At 41.3% G+C, this 21,548-nt stretch overlaps 1 protein-coding gene across 2 annotated transcripts in view; it reads left to right on the forward strand.

Annotated features, from left to right (window-relative positions):
* Positions 1-21,548, forward strand: part of TANC1 (tetratricopeptide repeat, ankyrin repeat and coiled-coil containing 1) — a 336,351-nt gene that overhangs the window by 90,156 nt on the left and 224,647 nt on the right. For both annotated transcript variants that reach the window (XM_089659744.1, XM_089659745.1), the window contains exon 2: positions 9,195-9,264. In XM_089659744.1, the coding sequence (XP_089515870.1) occupies positions 9,207-9,264 (58 nt within the window). In that variant the 5' untranslated portion in view covers positions 9,195-9,206. The remainder of the gene's footprint in view (positions 1-9,194; positions 9,265-21,548) is intronic.

Consider the following 21,548-nt stretch of genomic DNA (forward strand, 5'->3'; position numbering starts at 1 on the left):
TGTTAGGCCTGTTGGCAAAACCAGATCTTCGGCTGAGGCTGGTTTAAAGAACAGTAGTAAATATGTTGAAAGTCTGCTCTGCTTAGCCAGTGTACCTCAAGTTCCGGCCACGTTCCACTAGACTGAGCTCCATTGAATTTCTCCCAGGCTTCAGGTATTTCACACATTCGCTGCCAGCTGCACACGGGTCGCTTTGCCATGCCAAGCTTGGATTAATTTCTTCATTGCTGCTTCTAGTTAATGTGAAACAGGTGTTCTGTGATGACTTATCAGTATGGAAGAGTGGGGCCCTGTGTAATTCAAGCCAGGCACCTGCTTCCCTGATATTAAATGGGCACTGTGGTGACCTAAGAAGCTGTTCTTTTCCTGGCTAAATTCTTTTCCCTCTCATAAAGTGTGTTAAAAAAAAAAATATTGCAGCATACCAGTCCTTAGATATAATGGCTGCCTTTTTACACCTGCGTGTCTTCCCAGTAACACACTTCCTGTCCCAGTGTGACAACGCTCACTCACTCTACTGTATCTATGGGTACTGCCTATCCACTTAAAGTGACTTATTGACTTCCCATAGGTCATCTATTTATTTCAGGATGGGGACATCATGTTATACTATCTAAAAAAAGTGCACAGCACCCTATGTTTACTAAACGGCACGGATGCTCCTGTATTCAACATTACAGTATTATTATTAAGGAGGTGTGTAGCCCGCATGTTGTGGTGAAGAACCCCTTTACGGCAGGGCCCTGCCATTTCTATAACACTGTGGAAGTCACATGGTGACAATACTACGGCTATCAAGTTCATCTTATCAAGTATCATGGACATGACTGCTGCTGTTTGATACCTTACCACCTACTTTTGCCATACTAAACCTACCATAACTACTACCTGTTCTGGATATTACCAGCTAGTGGTTGTGGAGGCAGATTGTCTGTATATATCGCTTTACAGTCTATATATACCTGTTTAGGTTTTATTGGGCAACTATATCCTTTATCTGGTACTTATGATCAGCCATATACTGCATTGTTTGTTATGCCATTTTGGCACCATTTTTTTAAACACCCCCTGCATGGCGGTGTAACCATTGTGTCAGTGCTACATATGTATTAGACTAACTGTCACTATATTTGCAGCACTTTTTTATTTTGACCGGTCATGACGTCTGTTTTTAAATGATTTTAGGTCAATTTGGATGTATTATCTCATACTGAGGTGATGGCTAACTGAGGTATTTACCTTATATGTCCATATGTGTATTGTGTAATAAAGCATAATTTTTTTAAATTACTTTGAGTATCGCTTTCTGTCCATTATGGAACCGCTTTTTTGTGTATCTCTTTTCACATTTCTTTTTGTTGTATGGTTTTTTGGTTACTGGGCAGATTAAATATGTTTAGCGATACGTGTTATTTATAAGCCCTTTATTTTTAGAATTTTACTAGTCCTCTCTTTATGTGGACTGCAAACCTTCCCCCGACCCCTATCTCTATAAAGCCAGCCATAGACAGAGCTATTTCCTTTTCTGCATCCACGGGTTCTCCCAGTGGGGGTGGGGGCAGGGGGAGCCATCCCTGCCGGGAGAACACAGTGATTACTGCTAGCGGCCATAATAGCTGCTATCAATAATCACATGTAAAATTGGACAGGTTAGTTGTATCTAAGTTGATAGATCAATGAACTTGAATACATTCAGCCTGCCCATTCATGGTTCAAATCTTCGAGATTCGAACCGTCTATGGCTGGCTTAACATAGGAGAAGGTGTTCTGTCTTTCACAGAAGAGAACTGGGACTGCTGATAACATTGTTCAATGCACAGGTAGTTACAAGGATGTTGCATTTCTGGCTTGGTTAGCAGAGATTGTTTCTGTAGTTTTACAATATGTACAAAGCCTAAAAAAAAAATGAGATGCAGACACCACATCTGAGGACTGGTAAGCTGCAATATATTACAATATTGTTATTGAGTTGTCATGTCCTTTAAGGCCTTATGCACACGAGGCGTTTGCCTAGCTCTCCTAGATGCCTTTCCTCCTGGTAGCTGCATCTTGGCAGAAAAAATTCTTGACACTTATAAATGCGTGTAACGTATTTAGGAGTGTTAAATGCTTGGGCGTTATTTCATTTCATTGGTCAGTCATAATAATAATTTATTCAAGCCGTTGAAATGAATTAACACACGAGTGCTAAACGCGCCTAGCGGTAATACTTGTTTAGATATGTTTACACGCGGCAAGCATTTTTTCTGTCGAAACTTCCCTGCTCCTGGACGCGCTGGCTCTAATCTTGTCTGAGTGCATGGACATAAGCTAACATGCAAGGGCGTTTAGTAGCAGGAACAAAAATGCTAGATGCCCCTAAAAGCAGCTGAAAAAAACCATCCAGAGGCCTAAGGCCCCTTTCACGCGGGTGGTTAGATTTCAGCGTTTAGCTGCGGTTAGAGGAACTTACCACAGCTAAATGCAGACAATGCATCCCTATGGCTCCATTCACACAGTGCATTTAGCAACATTTTCATAACATACGGTTTTATGCATTTAGGAAAAATAAAGTTGACTGCATCCAGGAGCGATATACCGCAGCTATCTGTACCTGAAGTTAATCGCAATGCAAAGAAAAAATAAGTAAATAGTTGCATTAGAAAAGGCAAGAATTTACTACCACAGCTAAACGCAGCCGCATGTAAACGCAGATAAATGCAACGCAAGTGATCTCTGTGCCAGGAGAGTTGGAATTTCAAATTTAAAAGACCTGCATTTACAAGCAACAGAACAACCGCCCATGTGAAAGAGGCCTCAGAATGAAAGAAACACCAAGAGTAATGCAGAATTGAACAGCATGTTGCTTCAAAATGAAGATGGGTCCAAAACCAGTAAATGTAACCAGTGAAGGGGAATTCCAGCTTATTACATCATATTTTCAAAGATGTGCCAGAAATGTCACTGATTTATATGTTGTAATCAAAGCTGAAAGGAAATCTATAAGGCCCCATGTTTGAACTGCCATTACTGCGTCCTATCGGAACAGTTTTATAAATGTGACAGCGCTACAGCTTATTGAACTTGGCAAGATACCTTCACTGCACTGTTACTTTGACAGTTTGATGAAATATAACTGGACATTTTATATGTACCCAGGAGTGTAAAGCTGGCTATACACTGAGCAAGTTTTGTCACATTCATCAGGAAATTTACTTTGTTGGTGGTCCTATTGGCACCCTTCCGTCAGACATCCTTCTACTGAAAAGTTGAAGGAGCCAGGTGGAAACTTGTTGGCTGAACAGTGGCTGCATTTGGTCAGATACAGCTGCTGTTTAAGTATTCGGACAGCCACTGGCACTAAAAATTCACCTGTCCGTGCTGTGTTGTGTGGATGGAGAAATCTATTGGTGTATGGCTAGCTTTACTGATAAACTTGGCAGAGGAGCTGACACAAATGAAATGTTGCACTACTGTGTTGGTTTCTGTAGAAGGAGAGATGTGCTGTGCCACAACAAAGTGACTTCATTCATTTCCAAGACCAGTTCAAACTGGCCCCAAGGTATTGGACGTATAAGTATTAACCCAATGGTTCGGGTGATAGTTTAGTGTTTGGAGTTAATGCATTAAGGCACAATTAGGGCTAAGAGATAAGATAAGTTAGGGGTTCACTTTCAGGTTTAGGTTGGGTATGGGGAGTTAATTAAAAGTGATGAGTGTTAGGTTAGCCATTAAGGGTTATTTTTGAAGGTTAGGTTAATCCTGGTTATACACACAGCAGATATCAGGCATTTTATTTAGGTTTGTAATGCAAAAATGACTGAACAGATTACATCAACATACCCCCAAAAGTTTCAAATGTTTCAAGGTCTCAGCTGAAACTGTTAGTGGTAAGTTGTAATAAACCATTTGTTCAAATGATATTGCCATTAGTGAGGGGTTTGGTGTCAGTTTTGGTGGGGTAGGTTGGGAATTAAATTGGGGAAAAGGTTGTGGGTTATGTTAGGAGGGGGAAAAGATAGGTGATAAGTAACAGTTGAGGGGTGGTAGAAGAATTTAGGTTGGTTCTGGTGCTAAAAACCTAGCAAATGGAAGTGAAAATCTCCAAAGTTTTCACGTCATTAAATCTCCCATTACTCCAAAATCTCCATTACTGCTGCATTACTGTTATTACAATATCAAAGTGATTGCAAAGGTAAAATTAATAAATAAATTAACAAACATGTCACACTTACCTGCTCTGTGTAGTGATTTTGCACATAGCAGCCTGGATCCTCCTCTTCTGGCCCCTCCAACAGCTCTCCTGGCTGCTCGCCTCTTCTGAGTGTCCCCATAGCAAGCCGCTTGCTATAGGGGCACTTGTACTGGCTAGATCCCGAGCCAGGCTCTGTGTGTCCCTTGACACAAACAGTGCAGCTTGGCTCCGCCCCCTGCTTAAATATTTATGCGTTACCATACTTGTATGGTCGACATTACATATGATCATCAGTGCTTTTTACTGGTGTGTGAGTGATAACATTTTAATCAGTAGGGTGTATGTTTGAAAATATACATTTATGCATGTTATGTTATAAGCTGTACTCCCCATTTCAAGCATTCGATTTTACGGGAACACTTCACTGTTTCTAAAAGATGAACAAGGTTTACCAGTTATACTGAATGGCAGCTTCACATATCGCTTCTATTCATTTGTCAAGCAAAGAAAATGTTGGTCCTATAACAGTAACCAGATCTGTTTCTCTATTCTGTACCCATGTGGATTTGATCTATTTTTTCGTTGCTTTAAAGCGTTGGTTGAGTGCCAAAAGATATTTTTTTTTTTTTTTGTACATGGCTTCAAAGTAAGAGATCCCGGATGAGCTCCAAACTCTGATTATAAGTGGTATGTAGAGAATGTATAGTTTGTATGCTTGCTGTTTTAATCACAGTACCAGCAATCTCTAGTCATGAAAAAAAAAATCATATTTCACAATTTGTGTACCAGTGGCAGTGTTTTTCGGCAATCTGTGCAATATCAAAAATGTTGTTCATGCATAGATCTGCTATTGTTGCAGTCTTACTGTTTGATTGCTTCTGTTTACAGCTGAATATTTTTACCATTTTAGAAAATGAGAATTCTTGTTCTATTCTTGTAGTAACTAAGTTCATTTTTGTTGATCTCCAATTTTGTTTAGGCTGTTTTTTTTGGGGTTTTTTTGGCGGGTTGGTTTAAATTTTAATCCTTTTTTTTTAATCCATCCATAAAAACATTCCTATTTTGCTTTTTATTAAGCCTCTGAATGTAGCGCTATTACAGCCAGTGTGTTTATGCACATTGTGACGTTTAGATCACTATTCTAGAGCAGCGTCAGGGGCGTCAAAGAAATAAAAGGCTCAAAGCCTGTGCAGCATGTGCTTAAAGTGGTTGTAAAGGCTTTTTTTTTTTTTACAAATTCAAGAGAACCCTCAAGTAATTCAGTAGTGCAAGAGAAAAAAAAAATTATATATGTATGTGTGTGATTAATCAACATAGGTGAAATAAAAGGATAAGTGCTTGTTCACACTTGACTTTATTTCTAACTCTTGCTAAACGCCACTATTGCATTTGACAGGCGTTAGACAGGCATTTGTGAATCATTTTAAATGCTCCCAAAATGCCCTATGCACAGTTTTGAGGCGGTTGATCGGTGTTTGCCAAGCGTTAAAACCGCACCACAAACTCCTATACTGAAGTTAAACTGTATTAATGCTCCGCAAACGCCTTGCAACCGTGTCGCAACCGCACCGCAAATGCCTGCCAGGCATTTGCGGAGCGGCACCATAGACTTAAAAGTAGGCTTCAACTCCTTCTGACTGAACCCGAGGCGTCGGTTTTGCTGCAATGCTAACGCTTCCGTGTGAACAGCACTGTGTGCTGCCAATGTTCAGAATTTTCATAGGCGTTTCAGAAGTGTTAAAAACGCTTCCCAAATGCCTGTCTGATGCCTGCTGACAAAGCTAGTGTGAACGTAGCCTAAGGAGGGTGTTATATATATTGGCATAGTTCCTCATCATTTGGAATCTGGTAATTTGTGAAGTGGTGTGAGCTGATCATGGGAATGACGGGAATGGCATGAAGACCTGAGAAAAACCAGAGGAGTGAATTAATGTACAGCGCTGAGCAAACTATTGGCGCTTTATAAATACTGTATAATAATAATAATAATTAATATCGATGTTGATTTACCTCTGTCCCACCTGGGAATTTTATAAAGGCGATTCTAGCCAACCATGAGAATGGGGGGCATGGTAATTTGGTTAGTGCACACCTGAAAGGGAAAACGCCTTCTTACGAGCACGTGAGGATTTCTTTTTGGGTAATAGAAGAATTATTTGGTGGAAGATACATTTATGGACTTTTTATTTCACCTGTGTTGATTAATCACCCACACACACACACACACACACACATATATATATATACCATGTTTCCCCGAAAATAAGACACTGTCTTATATTTTGTTTGGCTCAATAAAACACACCAGGTCTTATTTTCAGGGTAGGTCTTATTTTTTAATGCACGGTTTGGACGGGGGTGCAGAGGTGAGCTGCAGGCAGTTGTGGATGAGGGTTACTATGGAGAGGGCCAGCTGATGACAGTTGTGAGCTGCAGTCAGGTGTTGCAGGGGTGACTTGACAGGTGAGTCTCAAACAGGGTGCAGATATGAGCCACAGACAGGGTGCAGGGGTTAGTTGTGGACAGGGGATGCAGAGGTGAGCTGTGGCTGGGGCTACAGGGGCAAGCTTTGGACAGGAGGTGCAGAGCCGAGCTGTAGCCTTGGGTTTGCAGAGGTGGGTTGAAACTCAGCTCACCTCTACACCCTCCCAGCCGCAGCTCACCTATGCACCATGTCTGCAACTCACCTGTAAATATACCTCTGCAACATCTGACTGCAGCTCACCTTTGCACGTCCCCCCATCTTCCTCCACTTCCCTCATATGGTTAGCTAGCTTTACAAAACACAGCTGTCAACAGCCGGCCCCTCTCTATAGTAACTCCCGTTTTAGGTCCTATCTTCCCACACAGTGCACCAGGTGCACTTACTCACCGCTCCGCCTCTTCCCCACTGGCCGGTGATCACCCCTGGAGCATCGGCTTCCATGCATTAGGCTGCAGAAGGAGATGCCCCGCCCCGAAACACACTGCATACTGCACCCGCAGATATCTGTTCCTTCCCTGTCCCACAGTGAGTACAGAGATGGGGAGGTTCTGTGGGAGTGGATGGTGCTGTCACTTACAAGAGGGATTGTCACTTGCAAGCACAAAAGCTGCGTTTCTTTGTTTATAAGAGACAGTACATATGGGTGTACACAGGGCCAGTGCCGGAGGTGGCGGAACAGTATTCCGCCACGTTCTGGCTGAAAAAAAGCCCTGATCACAACTAGGTCTTATTTTCAGGGTAGGTCTTATATTTTAACAATTCCCAAAAGTAGTACTAGGTCTTATTTTCGGGGAAACAGGGTATATCTATCTATATATATTTTTTTTTTCCTTGCGCCACTGAATCACTTGAGGGTTCTCTTGGATTTGTATAATTTTGTTTGAAGTGGCAGCATTGATTTTGATGTTTTTGCATTTTATTTTTAGTGACATTTAACATCACGCATCTAGCGCAGAAGTTCTTGTTTTCACATATATGTTTTTTTTATCTTAATGCATGCTCTGCATTAAGATGGTAAAACCTTTTAGGTGCAGCTCCCCCCAGCCACCCCTAAATACTCAACTGAGCCTGAACTCAGTCCAGCGCTGTACCTGAGAGCAGTTGACTCCCGCTGCTGTCAATCAAATTCAGTGACAAGGGAGCAGAAGATGGGGCTGAGCTGCACAGTGTGTGTCGATAGACCCACACAGCGGGGCTCGGGATCAAGCTCGCACAAGCACTCTCCCTAGCAAATAGGTGACTAGGGGGTTACTTGAACGCAGGGAGAGCCATGAGCATCTGCCTGGGGCCCCAGAAGAGGAGGATCAGGGCTGCTCTATGCAAAACCATTACACAGAGCAGATAAGTATAACATTTTGTTATTAAAAAATAAATAATCCTTACAATCACTTTAAATTTGTTTTAATGGGTAGAATAAATGAATATTCTAGCTAATCTAAACAACATCTAAGCAATCTCCGGTATCCATAATAACCAAAGATGTACTGGTAAAATATTATTCTTTTTATATAATAATATTTAAAGATTTCCCACAGTGTATCTGGAGAAAAAAGGACCTTTATGTTAGCAATAATAATTATATACAGTATAGTGCCAAAACCTAGAAAGCTAGATGTGGAAAGTCTAATTAAGTCTACATGTTTCACGGTGTTTCAAGCTATGAGAATGAACTTGTACGCAACAAGCATTGTATGCGCTTAAAAGTCCTTTATGCACCATTACACATGTTTTTTATGCTGGATTTTTTTGCTAGTTTCTAACAGCAGGATCCTGCAATTATATAAGTATTTAATCATGTCCCTGTGTATGAACCCTGGATCTCAACTGCATATGTCAAACTTGGTCACACCCTCTTCTTCCTCAGCTTCTCTCTTGAACTTTTTTTATTGTGACTAGAGGCCTTAAAATTATATTGAATCTTCATTTTTTAAAAATTAAAAAACAAACATCAATACTTACCTGCTCTGTGCAATGCTTTTCACAGAGCAGCCCTGATTCTCCTCTTCTGGGGTTCCCCACTGACGCTCCAGGCTCCTTGTCGGTGGGTGCCTCCATGGAAAGCTGATGCGAGCTCACTCCCAAGCTGCCCTGTTTTTGTCTGTTGACACAGAGTGGGCGGCTCGCCCCCCCCCAACTCCCATGTCAGTGTCACAGCATTTGATTGACAGCAGTAGGAGCTGCTCTTGTGCAAGATGCTGGATCTGGTAAGAAAAAGAGGGGCTGGGGGTGCAGCAGCACAGGGGGTTTTTCAGGTTAATGCATAGAACGCATTAAGGTGAAAAACCTTAAGGCTTTAGAACCTCTAAGGCAAGTTTTTTTTTAAGTGACCAAGTCCTTGTAAATTGCTCAGTTTTAGGGTTTTTTTTTTTTTTAGGTTTACCTATTTTCCTATAATCTGTCTATAGAAAGTTGCTACAAGATAGCTAGTTATCAGTTACTTCTAATTGGCATTGATCAAAGGTGCTCTGAATTTGATGAGTTTGGCCGCACATGTTATGATTTGCATTACTCATTTGTATTTTACTGTAATTGCAGGTTTAAGAAAAGATGTTAAAAGCTGTTTTAAAGAAGAGTCGGGAGGGCGTCAAAATCAGCAAGAATCAAGGTTAGTAGAAATGTTTTCATGCATTTTATATTTCTGTAACATTAGCAATCTTTTAGACCTACAAGCAGCTATAAAACTTGAAGGAACCTCTGCAGCCTCATTTAAAGCAGCTCTGTATTATAAAATTAACTAAAAGGAGCACCTCAAGTTATGGCAGACGCCATGATGTGTCTGCTATTGCCCTGCCTGCACTCACCTGCTCCCCTTCAATAACCCATTACTTCTAAGAGAGACACACAGTGGTACATTAGCCTCCACCTCCCACAATTCTGTGCTGGGTCCCTGTTCGGTTTCAAATTCTGATATTTATTTAGTGATACACCTCTTTTGGCCTAGTCTGTGCGGACAGTATGATCATTTGCTGACTTTGCATACTCCACATTTTAACAGTTTTACTTCACAAATACATTACAGTAAGTGTTTTTCCAGTCTTTTGAAGTATAAGAACACACTGACTTTCCTAAGTCCTGTCTGCTCGGAAGTAAAACTAGACTGACAGTAGAGTGAGAGGCAGGCAGTTCCACTGGCTGACTATAGAGCTGATTAGAGACCAGAATAGCTCCAATCGTCTCTATGGTCTAAGAGACCGGAAGCTACGAGCATTTCATAATTTCCGTTTCGCTGGACTTTAACAGCGTCATTTGTAAATTGGGGAAGCATCTGATCACACAGATCTTGGTGAGATCAGGTGATGTAAGGGCAAAGGAGATATCTAGAGTCTAATAGACCCCAGATTTCTCAAAAGTGAATACCTGTCAATGCCTATTGCAGTCACAGTGGATATTTAGATTCCCTGTGATAGCAATAAAATCAAAATGACAAAAAAAAAAAAGCACCCCCCCCCCCCCGCGCACGGGCTAACGTGCATGCTCAAGCGTTGACCCCGTGCCAGTATGTAAACAGCAGTTGCACCATGCATGTGAGGTATCACCACGAATGTCACATCGAAGGCAGTAATTCTTGCACTAGACCTCCTGTGTAAATATAACTTGGTGACCTGCAAAAAGGCTTTTAAAGCATCGCCTATCGATATTAAAATGTATGTACTTTGTCGCCATTGCACGGGCATGCGCAATTTTAAAGCATGTCATGTTCAGTATCTATTTACGCGGCATAACATCATCTTTTATATTCTGTCAAACAATTGGGCAATGTATTGTGTTTTTGTTAATTAAAATTCTAAAGTGCGTATATTTCCCAAAAGATTTGCGTTTGAAAAATCGCTGCGCAAATACTATAAGACATAAACTTTGACACCCACCATTTTTTTTCTCTAGGGCCTCTGCTTTAAATATATATATATCTTAGATTGTATGCCCCTTGAGGGTTAGATACTGATATGAATGTACAATATATGAAAAGCGCTGCGTAAATTGGCCGTGCTATATAAGTACCTGAAATAAATAAATATATATATAATGTTTAGGGGTTCAAAGTAAATTTTCTAGCAAAAAGACCCAGTGTTTTCATGTGAACAAAAAGTGTCAGAAAAGGCTTGGTCTTCAAGAGTGGGTGATGTGTGACATAAGCTTCTAATGTTGGCCTTGAAATGCCAGGATAGTAGAAGCAACCCCTCCAAATTACCCCTTTTTGGAAAGTAGACACTCCAAAGTATTTGCTAAGAGGCATGGTGAGTATTCTGCAGATCTCATTTGTTGCCACGTTTTTGAAAAACAAAAATTTATTTTTTTCTTTTTTTCATTTTCAAAACCCTTTGACAAAAATGCTATCTGTAAAATACTCACCTTGCCTCCTATCAAATTCCTTGAGGTGTCTACTTTCCAAAAAGGGGGCATTTGGGGGGTGTTTGTACTATCCTGGCATTTTAGGGCCTCCAAAATTGTGATAGGTAGTGGGGAAGTGATATGAGGAAATATGCCCTTTGAAAGCCTGACGGTGGTCATTGGATTTTGGGGGCCTGTATGTAGCTAGGCTGCCAAAAAGCCTCTCACATGTGGTATTCTCATACTCGGGAGAAGTAGAAGAATGTGTTTTGGGATGTTATTCCACATATCCCAATGGCATGTGTGAGCAATATATCATTTAAGTGACAACTTTTTGTAAGAAAAAAAAAGTGTCATTTTTGAAAAATTTGTGCCAAAAAGATATTCTTGGGGTGTATACTTTCCAAAAAGGGGTCATTTGGGGGAGGGGGGGAGGTTGTATTACCCTGGCTTACATATGTATTTGAAAATGTGTGCTAACTAAACCCCTGTTTTTAAACGCACGTTGTTAGACAGGGTAGTTTGGTTGTTGGCTAGCTGGCTGGCAAGTTGAACTGGGTATTTTCTTCCCCCTTTTTTTTGATATGCGATGTCTGTCCATGTTCCTTGCTGCAAAAGCCAGTTATAGACTGGCACAGTGACCACTGTTTTGTATTAACTGTTCTGTATCCTGACTGGAAGTGGGAAGGTTTTTTTCTGGAAAAATTTGTAAAAAAGAACTGTGGAATATGTTATTTTACAGTGATAAATATATCTATGACATGGTATAAAAACTATATAACATAAAGACCTTAATGAAAGATTTCTGAGACTGTAAAGTCCTAAATTATTGCAAGTTACTCTTTTCCAAATCCTACAAGGATGACAAAACACATCCTTTCATCCCAAAGACAAATTGGCTTTCAATATGTAAAACTATTCCACGCTGAATTTTTTTTTCAAGTTTTCCAAAATTTTCCATTTTTCTGGAAAAAAAACAGGGAAAAAGTTTTATTTTCTCTAAGCTTCAAAATTTATGGACATTTTACATCTCTAATCCTAACACCTATACACACTTTCATTTTTTTTTATAAAGGTAAGCTGGGGGCTCCTCTGGCAAGGTGGCCTGGGGCATTTGCCCCCATATAAATCTGGCACTGGAGCAGGGGAATATACTAAGTGCAAAAAAAACAGGCTGCAATGGCAGCATAGACCCCGCAGAGGCCAGTCACCAGGTGAAGTGCTTTCATATGGGAGTGAGTGATGTGGCTGGAGTTAGACTTACAAAATGTTTGATATCAGAATTTCATGAGTCTCCATTAGTGGATTGGAGGGGGGGGGGGGGGGCAAGTTACTAATGGGTATCTTTTAGAGAGTTTAGAGCAGAGTTTCAAAAATTTAAAACCAGTGGGCCATATTTTTCCACTAGATTTGATTCTTTAGAGAATTTAGGATCCAATCTGATCACACAAACACACACACATGTATTGTTTTAATGCAGTTTTCTCCTTGGTTTATAAATAGTCCCTATAGACTCCATTATATGTATAGAAAATTAAATTCTCTCTTTACAATGTGTCAGATCATGTGTCTTCTGCTGGTCCTTTGTATTATGGGTAGAGTAAAAGGAAAGGTAGGGTTGTAGGCACTCTATATATAGGTGTAGGTCAGATGTGCCAGCAGTAGGTGGGCATCCATAGCTATGGATACATGGAGGAGATGGTCCTGTCAGAGGAGTACTTTGGTGGACAGATCCTCCTTGTGTAAGATTAGGGCCCCTTTCACACTGATGCGGTGCAGCGTAGTGTACACAGGGTTTGGTGTGGGTTAGCTGCACTTCTCAATTGATTTCCATTATGTTCTGCAGCTTTGGTACGCTTTCTCAAAACACACCAAAACCACTGAAAGTAATAGAAGTTAATGGGAAAGTGCAGCTAACCCACATCAAACTCACAGGTACACTGCGCTGCACAGCATCAGTGTAAAAGGGGCCTAGGTATTTTTATTTTTTTGCCAGTAGGGTTTTTTTCTTATTGAGGGATGTCAGGCCTAATTGTGTAGGTCTGCTCTTTGTAACTGTGGCTGTATACTTCATAAAATTTCAAGGTCTTGTTTTCAGGGCGGTAGAGAACACACTTGTGACTCCCACGTCTACATAACTTGAATATTTCGGATATTGTGTTGTAAATTTCCTTCTTGGCATTCCCTTTATTGTTTTCCCCTGCTGCAGCAGAGCAATACATCATTATCAATTGGTTTTTTTACTTTCAGTCCTTTGACTTCATCATAAATGCTCTCATGTGAGCTTCTTGACGTTATTTGTGAATAAAGTCACTTTAGATATGCCAAGTGAGGCTGCATGAACCAAGTGCTGCTTGAATGAGTTTTCATCATTTTAAAATTTCTTCTATGGCTCGAGACTTCTCACAGCCAACCTTAAAGTTTTACTAAACCCACATCAGTAAAACTAGTCTGCATATGCATAAAGCATGCTTGTTATACTCCCTGTGGAACCTAAGGGGTTAATCCTCCGCATTGTGTAAAAAGGCTGTTTGATCCTGTTTTCTCTGATCTTCCCCTTCTACTGTGCCCAATGCATTTGCTGAGAGTACAGAGCTCTAGGAGTCACTCTACATATGTTCAGTTTGGTGTTTATTGATAGAGAGGTTTGTTTTTTTCTTTGGGAGGGTGCATGTGATCAGCGCTGTCCAGACAAAGGGGCAGGGGTTATCCTACTATGACAATCAGGAAAGAATGAAAACTCCTCCTACAAGCTTTAACCAGGGCTCATCTAGACACTGATAGAAGTCACAAGACTGCTCTAACTTCTGATGAGAAAATGTATGTAGCAGTTTATATTCAGTAAAATCATTGCATTTCCATGTTCTGTGTACTGTGGGAGACCAGATATAGTGAGGGCAGGGTTCTGGGTTTAGTAACATTTTAAATCATTTCTTAAAGTAGATGTAAATCCTGAATGTGACACACAGTGCTAAGAGACCCTAGTGCCCGGATAGGTAGGTGACAATATAGGCCTGTTCCTAGGGCATAATTCATTTTATATAATCTAATAATTCATACATCAGGGGTGTCCAACCTGCAGCCCAACAAAAATTTGTAAATTTACTTAAAAATGTTGGGTTTTTTTTGGCAATGTTTGTTCAAAATGTGTTTACACTAAGTCAGGGGTGGGCAACTGTGGCCCTGCAGCTGTTGTAGAACTACAAGTCCCACAAGGCATTGCAATACTGACAGTTACAAGCATGACTCCCAAAGGCAGAGGCATGATGGGACTTGTAGTTCACCAACAGCTGGAGGGCCACAGTTGACCACCCCTGCACTAAGTGAACACACGTGGCTGAAGAATAATTTGACAATGTCTCTTTACAGTACTTTTATACGTTTTATCTTCCCAAAGAAAAATATGCCACTCTTCACAATCACGCCTTATACCAGCAATGGGCAAACTACGGCCTGCGGGCCGTATATGGCCCGGCGGACCTTTTAATCCGGCCCGCGGAGCGGGATCCAAAAAAAAAAACAGCCAGGGCAGGCAAACATTGGCTGTCAGGATGTGTGTAGGCGGGGCAGCGTGACGAACGTGAGGGGAGCTAGGCTCCTCTCACAGTCCACCCTGAAGACCGGAACGGCGCGTGAACACGGCGAGAGGAACGCGCGGAGCAAAGGTAAGTAAATTGACACAGGGGGGACTTGGCTTACTACTTGGGGGGGAATAGTACTATGGGGGATGAAATACTATATGGTGGATGAATTAATATGGGGAATTAATTACTATTGGGGGGATGAATTACTATAGGGGGATGAATTACTATAGGGGGGATGAATTCCTATGGGGGATGAATTACTATATGGGGCCTTGTTTGGCTCGACCTACGTGTGTGAGCAGACGTTCAGCGTCATGAACATCAATAAATCCCGTCACAGATCCCAGTTAACTGACCAACACCTCAGATCTATTCTGCGAATTGCAACAACAAAACTAACTCCTGACTTTGATGCCTTAACAAAAAAGGGAGACCAACAACACTATTCCCACTAAAATTGAAGGCACTATTTTATGAAAGAAATACATTGCATAAAAGTTTTGTAAAATAACTCTTTTTATGCTTTTCTACCTTAAATTAATCTAAACATTTAATGTTACAAATTTTAATTTAATTTATATTAATTCACACATACACATCATTCATCTACTCTTGGTCCGGCCCCCGGGTCCAATATATGAACCCATTGCGGCCCTCAAGTCAAAAAGTTTGCCCACCCCTGCCTTATACATTCATGTTTTTGGCAGCACCTATATTTGTGAGCAACTATTTTCAAGGATGAAGCACACGAAGGACAAAATTAGAAACAAACTATCTCATGAGCCCCTTTATAATTTTTTTGACAAATGCTACTCCATCCATCCAACCAGATAGTAATGTGTTTAATTTATAAAACTTTGCCCTCTCTCTTACTTTTATAATAAAAAAATATTACTGAAAATGAAGTTTTATTACTCAGATGGGTACATTATCTATATCAGTGATCTTCAACTTGTGATCTGCCTGACTTATTCTGCTCATCAGCTGTCTTTGTCAGTATATTTTATGTGTGGCCCAAGACAATTCCTCTTCTTCCAATGTGGCCCAGGAAAGTCAGAAGGCTGGACACCCCTGATATACATCTATAATACAAAGTGGTAACGTTGGCACTTTTTGGACAGCAACATGATTTATGTTACAATATCCCCATAGAAAAAAAATTAATAGTTTGATTATTTGAAACCAGTAAACCAGTGTGATAGCATCAAAAGTGCTAAGTGGATGGCCAGCACTACTCCGCTTAAAAAAAAGTATAGGTTCACTTTAAACAAAAAAAAAAATGGAATAAAAATGGTGGTAGAAGGTTGACTATAAAATCGGAAATGAGCAGTTGATTTGAAATCATAGCTTTAGATAGCATCAAGGGATCATCTTGATAACAGAATGGCCTTACCGTGTCTGTCTTTGTATAAATAGCTTTACCACTCTGCTTTCTAAGTGAACAAGTGACTACAGGCACCTGGGAAAGGAGTTTAACAGATCCACTCGCGGCCACTTTGTTGAAATTTAAACCTTTTAAGACAAACTCTTCATATTTTGTAGCTCTGTTTGCCCATGTCTTCGAGAGCTCATCTTGTCATGTGGCCCACCCAGTGAGATGAAGAGAGTCCTATGTCTGGAGGCTAGGAAGATGTACATACAGAGCTGCTAATAATATAACTGGCAAAGAGTCTGTGTCCGTTTGACAGCACGAATTTAGCCACCCAGGCTTTCATGTGGTCTTCTCTTTCCTTGGCATTTCCCACCGCACTTATTTTTTTACATAGTTTTTAGGATTATAGCCAGATATGTCACAACCTGTTAAACATGGAAAACATTTGGTGCACATTTCCTAAACGAGGGTGTGTCATTTTTTAAATTTTATCCATTTAATCATCATTCAATCATTTTGATACAGACGTGTCATTTTGTAACCTTTGTGAAAACATCCCCCCCTCCCGCCCCCATAGCATTTTTCCATGGGAATTTGTTAGCTTTACCTGTAATTTAGTGCTTGGCACTTCTTTTACTGCAGTGAATGAATTAAAGTGATATTAAAGGCAATTTATTTATTTTTTTTAAATAACAAACATGTCATACTAACTAACTGGTTTTGCATAGAGCAGCCCGGATCCTCCTCTTCTTGGGTTCTCCGCTGGTGCTCCTGGGCCTTCCCTCCTGCCAAGTGCCCCCACAGCAAGCAGCTTGCTATAGGGGCACCCAGGGAGGCTCACTCCCGAGCCGCTGCTCTGTGTGTCCATTAAAACACAAAGCCGCTGCTCGGCCCCTGCCCCCAATCTCTCCTCTTTGGCTCATTGGCTGCAATTGGCAGCAGCGGAAGCCATTGGCTCCCATTACTGCCTGAGCCAATGAGAAGGGAGAATTACTGGAGAGCCGAGGCTCTTGTACACATCGCTGGATTGTGATGGGGCTCAGGTAAGTATTAGGGGAGCCAGGGGGGCTGCTACACACACATGGTTTTTCACCTCCATGCATAGGATGCTTGAAGATATAAACAACCTTGAGCCTTTACAACCACTATAACTACAGGGTGTCCCAAAAGTCTGGACACACAGGAAATATCACTATATGTTTTTATTTATATATAGATAACAGAAATCTGGAGTTACTGCATCACGTTCATATGAATCTTGCAAAGAAATAGAACTTTGCATCTCAAATTGTCGAAATCACATTTAAGATGTTATTGATTAATATTCCAATTAAATAAACTGTTGAAAGGTTTATTGAAATGTATTGAAAATATACATTTTTCCTATGTATCCAGACTTTAGTGACACCCTGTATTATATAGGATAGGGGGCTAAGTACAGTAATGGTGAGTTTTCTTGGTAGGATAGAGTTTAGAAGGAAGATTTTCATACAACAGAAGTCTATGTAAACAGAAATATACTATACATATGAAATATGAAGGCATGTGTCAGCAGATTCTTAGATTGTAAGCTCCAAGGAGCAGGGCCCTCCTATCCCTCTTGTATTGAACTGTATTGTTGCTGTATTGTCTCCCATTGTATTGTAAAGCGCTGAGCAAACTGTTGGCGCTATATAAATCCTGTATAATAATAATAATCAGACCATATTATTACCAGTTACCACAGTATTTTGAGTTAAAATATACTTTTTTTTTTTTAATTGATATAAAAAAAAGTTGCTTTGAACGGCCCAGGGAAAATATAATGTGGACCCTTGCTACCAGGAACATTGTGATTTATAATTTTTTTTTTTTTTTTTTTTTTTTTTTTATATAGCCCAGTCTATAGTCTGTGTGTTTTCAGTGCTGCGTTTTTGCAAAGGATCAGGGACTTTTCCGCAACAGATTGTGTTTTAAGTGCAGTAGACTTCAATGGATCCACAAAAAAAACGGAAGTGTTGCATTTTCAATGCGTTTTTAAGGCCAATAGGAAAGTATTGAGTGCGATTTTGATGCAACTTTACACTCTGGTACTGAAGTTGCATCAAAGTCGCTGCAACTTTGAAAAGGTTCCAGAGCTACTTGGATGCAACTTTGAGTGCCAGAAAGTGGAAAATCACATCAAAGTCGCACTCAAAAAAATGCAAAATGTGTCAAAAATGCAAAACACACCACAAAAATGCATCAGTCACAACACACACAAGTGTGAGGTAGGTCTTAAGGGACATATCAACTCATTGCCGTATTACTGACACATTCTTTGAAATGTTGATGCAATATAAGATTACTTTAATTAAATTTATACATTTTTGAATGCAAGATTTCCAGTATGCTTGGATGTTAAGGATCAGTTCACACTAGTGCCATTGTGCGGGCCACGGCACGGCAACTCCATTCATTTTAATGGGCAGCTGTGCCTCACGAAATGCAGAGAAAAGGTCCCTGCAGCCTTACAGAAATCGCAGCCCACACCACAGTGCAGTTCCAGTTCGGAGAGCGTGCCATTAAGATTGACTGCACCCGTCCCTGGGGCTCTCGTTTTGTGTGCGGGTGGTTTCAGCTGCGGGACCAAATGCGGGTCCCGCAGCAGCTTCCACACGCACTAATGTGAACCGAGTGTAAAGAATAGAGAGAGCAAGGGAAGGAAGGAAAACAAAAGTGGGTGGGAAGAATGGGGAGTTCCTCCAGCATCAGCAGAGCACGCTGAATGGGTGGGTGCTTGACAGGTGCATCCTACAGAGGTGTGCAGTGAATCTGCTTTGGGATATCACAGACGAACACTCTGTATACATCCCCTGAACTTGTGACACCACAGATCATATGAATCAGACCTGGATATCTGCAGTTGATGGAAGGGTTGGAGGGAGAAAAGATTGGAAAGAATGCAAAAAAGCAACTGAAACCGTGATATAGTGCTTTAGCTGGTTGCATTGCTTGTAGATATAGCCAGCCTTGTGGGTGTATTCAGCAAAAGCATTATGTATTTTACTACAGGCATTTATACAGTACAGACAAATTACACAGCTCTTTACATATATTGTATATTCACATCAATTCCTGCCCTAGCGGAGGTAACGATCTAAAGTCTCTAATGCATATATACACATTTTGGGGCCAATGTAGACAGGGGACAAATAAACTAGTATTTGTGTGGGAGAAAACCAGAGTATCTGGAGGAAACCCACACATTACTCACAAACACATGCAGGCTCCATCTTCGCAACATTGCCAAGATACGCTCCTTCCTCACCCCAGACACCACCAAACTTCTAGTACACTCCCTCATCATCTCACGCCTTGACTACTGCAACTCCCTCCTCACTGGCCTACCCAAGTGCAGGCTCTCCCCGCTCCAGACCATCCTGAACTCAGCTGCCAGACTCATCCACCTCACCACCCGCTCCACCTCTGCCACCCCCCTCTGCCTCTCCCTCCACTGGCTCCCGATTGCCCAACGCATCAAATTTAAACTCCTAACCCTGACCTACAAAGCCGTTCACAACACTGCCCCTGACTACCTCACCAACCTGATCACCAAGTACCACCCTACCCGTACCCTTCGCTCCTCACAGGACCTCCTTCTATCCTGCTCCCTGGTCTCCTCCTCCCATGCACGACTGCAGGACTTCTCCAGGTCCTCCCCCATCCTCTGGAACTCACTGCCCCAATCCATCAGACTGTCGCCTTCCCTATTCACATTCAGGCGCTCCCTCAAAACCCATCTCTTCAGGGAAGCCTACCCCACCCTCACCTAACGGCCATCCTCCCTCATTCCTCCCACCACTTCATCCCCCTCAGCCACTTCCTACTGTACCTTTACCCCCTCCCTCCTAGATTGTAAGCTCGTAAGAGTAGGGCCCTCTTACCCCTCGTACGTTGTTTGTTGTTGTTGTACTGTGCCATGTATTGTCCCCCCTATTGTACAGCGCTGAGCAAACCCTTTGGCGCTATATAAACTCGTAGTAATAATAATAATAATAATAACATGCCGAGGGAGAAGATGCAGGTATTGCCATGGTGGGGATTCAGGCCTATGAGCTTAGTGCTACTAGGCAGAGGTTCCAACTACTAAAAGTGACCTTGAGGTTAAAGGAAAAAAAAAAAGGGGGGGAGGCTTTCTTTTAGGAAAAAACCCAACCTGTTTCATTGTCCCATCACCCAAGATGTAGATCTTTGCTCGCTGGAAGAGCTGCCATGGCTAAAGTATATTCAGAACTCTGCACACTTCTGGATAACTAGTCCCCTGTTTTTTGTGGTTCAATTCTCCAGCCCTAAATCACTATAGGACATGATGGTGAAGTAGCAGCTGGTGGAAGGAACCACAGTTCACAGTGGAGTTCCAGGCTTCCAGCACACCCACAGATATGCCAGACGCTGAACATTCATTAGCCAGTTTGGCCTCATGTACACTGCTGCTCCTAAACTCACATTTAGGAGCTTTTGGCATTTTTTTTTTTTTTTGCCAAAGCCCCTGAACTCAACTAAATAAAAGCCAATGATCCCATGAACACATAGGCTTTTACCAGAGTTTAGGAGCAGCAGAGTTTAGAGGTAATAAAATGCTCCTCTCCTCTCTCAGAAAAATCACATTCAGGAGAGGAGTGTTTTGACAGGAAAACGCCAAACGTTGCAAAAACACATAAATGCGCCTTAACTCTAGGCGTGGTTAGCGTTTCGTCACATTTTCATTTCTTTACTCTTCAATAGTGGGAAGATGATCAGTATCAGTGTGGGTACAAGGGAAAGCATGATTTAAAAAAAAAAAAAAGCCCCCCTACATTCCTTTTTAACTTTTTAAACTCCAACTCATCTTCAGTGCTTTTATTTTTATTATAAAGCTTTGCTCTGGATTTCTAGCAGTGCTAGCTGACAATAGGCAGGAGCTCCTTCTTGTGAATGCAGTTCATATCTTCTCCTGCAGCCTTTGCAACCGTCAGTAAGACTTTGTCCTTTAGAGAAAAATATGGGACCAAAACAGAACTTCTTTTGTTCAATGTTAAGAACATCTCAACTGTGGCTTGTTGTGTGATGCTCAGCCCAGTTCTTCATCGCTGCTGCCAATTAATGTTCAACTGTTTAATTTTCAGCTTCAGGCTCACCAGCTACGTAAGTGATGCCAATGTTGCTGACATCAAAGCCCTTTCCCAGGGTTATGTGTGCAGCTCCTGGTTAATTAGTCACTTGCTCTGTGCCTGTGTTTTACATATGGCAGGTTTGAGTAACCTGTTGCTCAGTTTTAGCCTGTCTTGAAGCTTTAGGGCATTGCCAGTTTAAAGGTTGCCACACAAGGTTGTTTGAAACTGATGTAAGAGCCACAATGTGAACTGTGGAATGCTCATAGGTACACCGTCTCCTCAAGGGGTTTGTAAACCCTGAAAATGATCTTATTTTATTTGGACCTTCTTGGTCCAGTGAATATTCAAATGAAAGCATTTTGTTATAATTGTTTGATAAGTGCAAAAATAGCTGTTGGTTCTGCCAGATGTCTTGTCAACTAATAACATCCGCTGCACTGTTCTAAATTCATATCAGTTACATTGTTCTCAGTTATCTCTATGGACTACA

Source organism: Staurois parvus, unplaced genomic scaffold, assembly GCF_062004578.1.
Source record: "Staurois parvus isolate SC_StPar_1 unplaced genomic scaffold, SC_StPar_1.0 ptg000031l, whole genome shotgun sequence".
Classification (NCBI taxonomy): Eukaryota; Metazoa; Chordata; class Amphibia; order Anura; family Ranidae; genus Staurois; species Staurois parvus.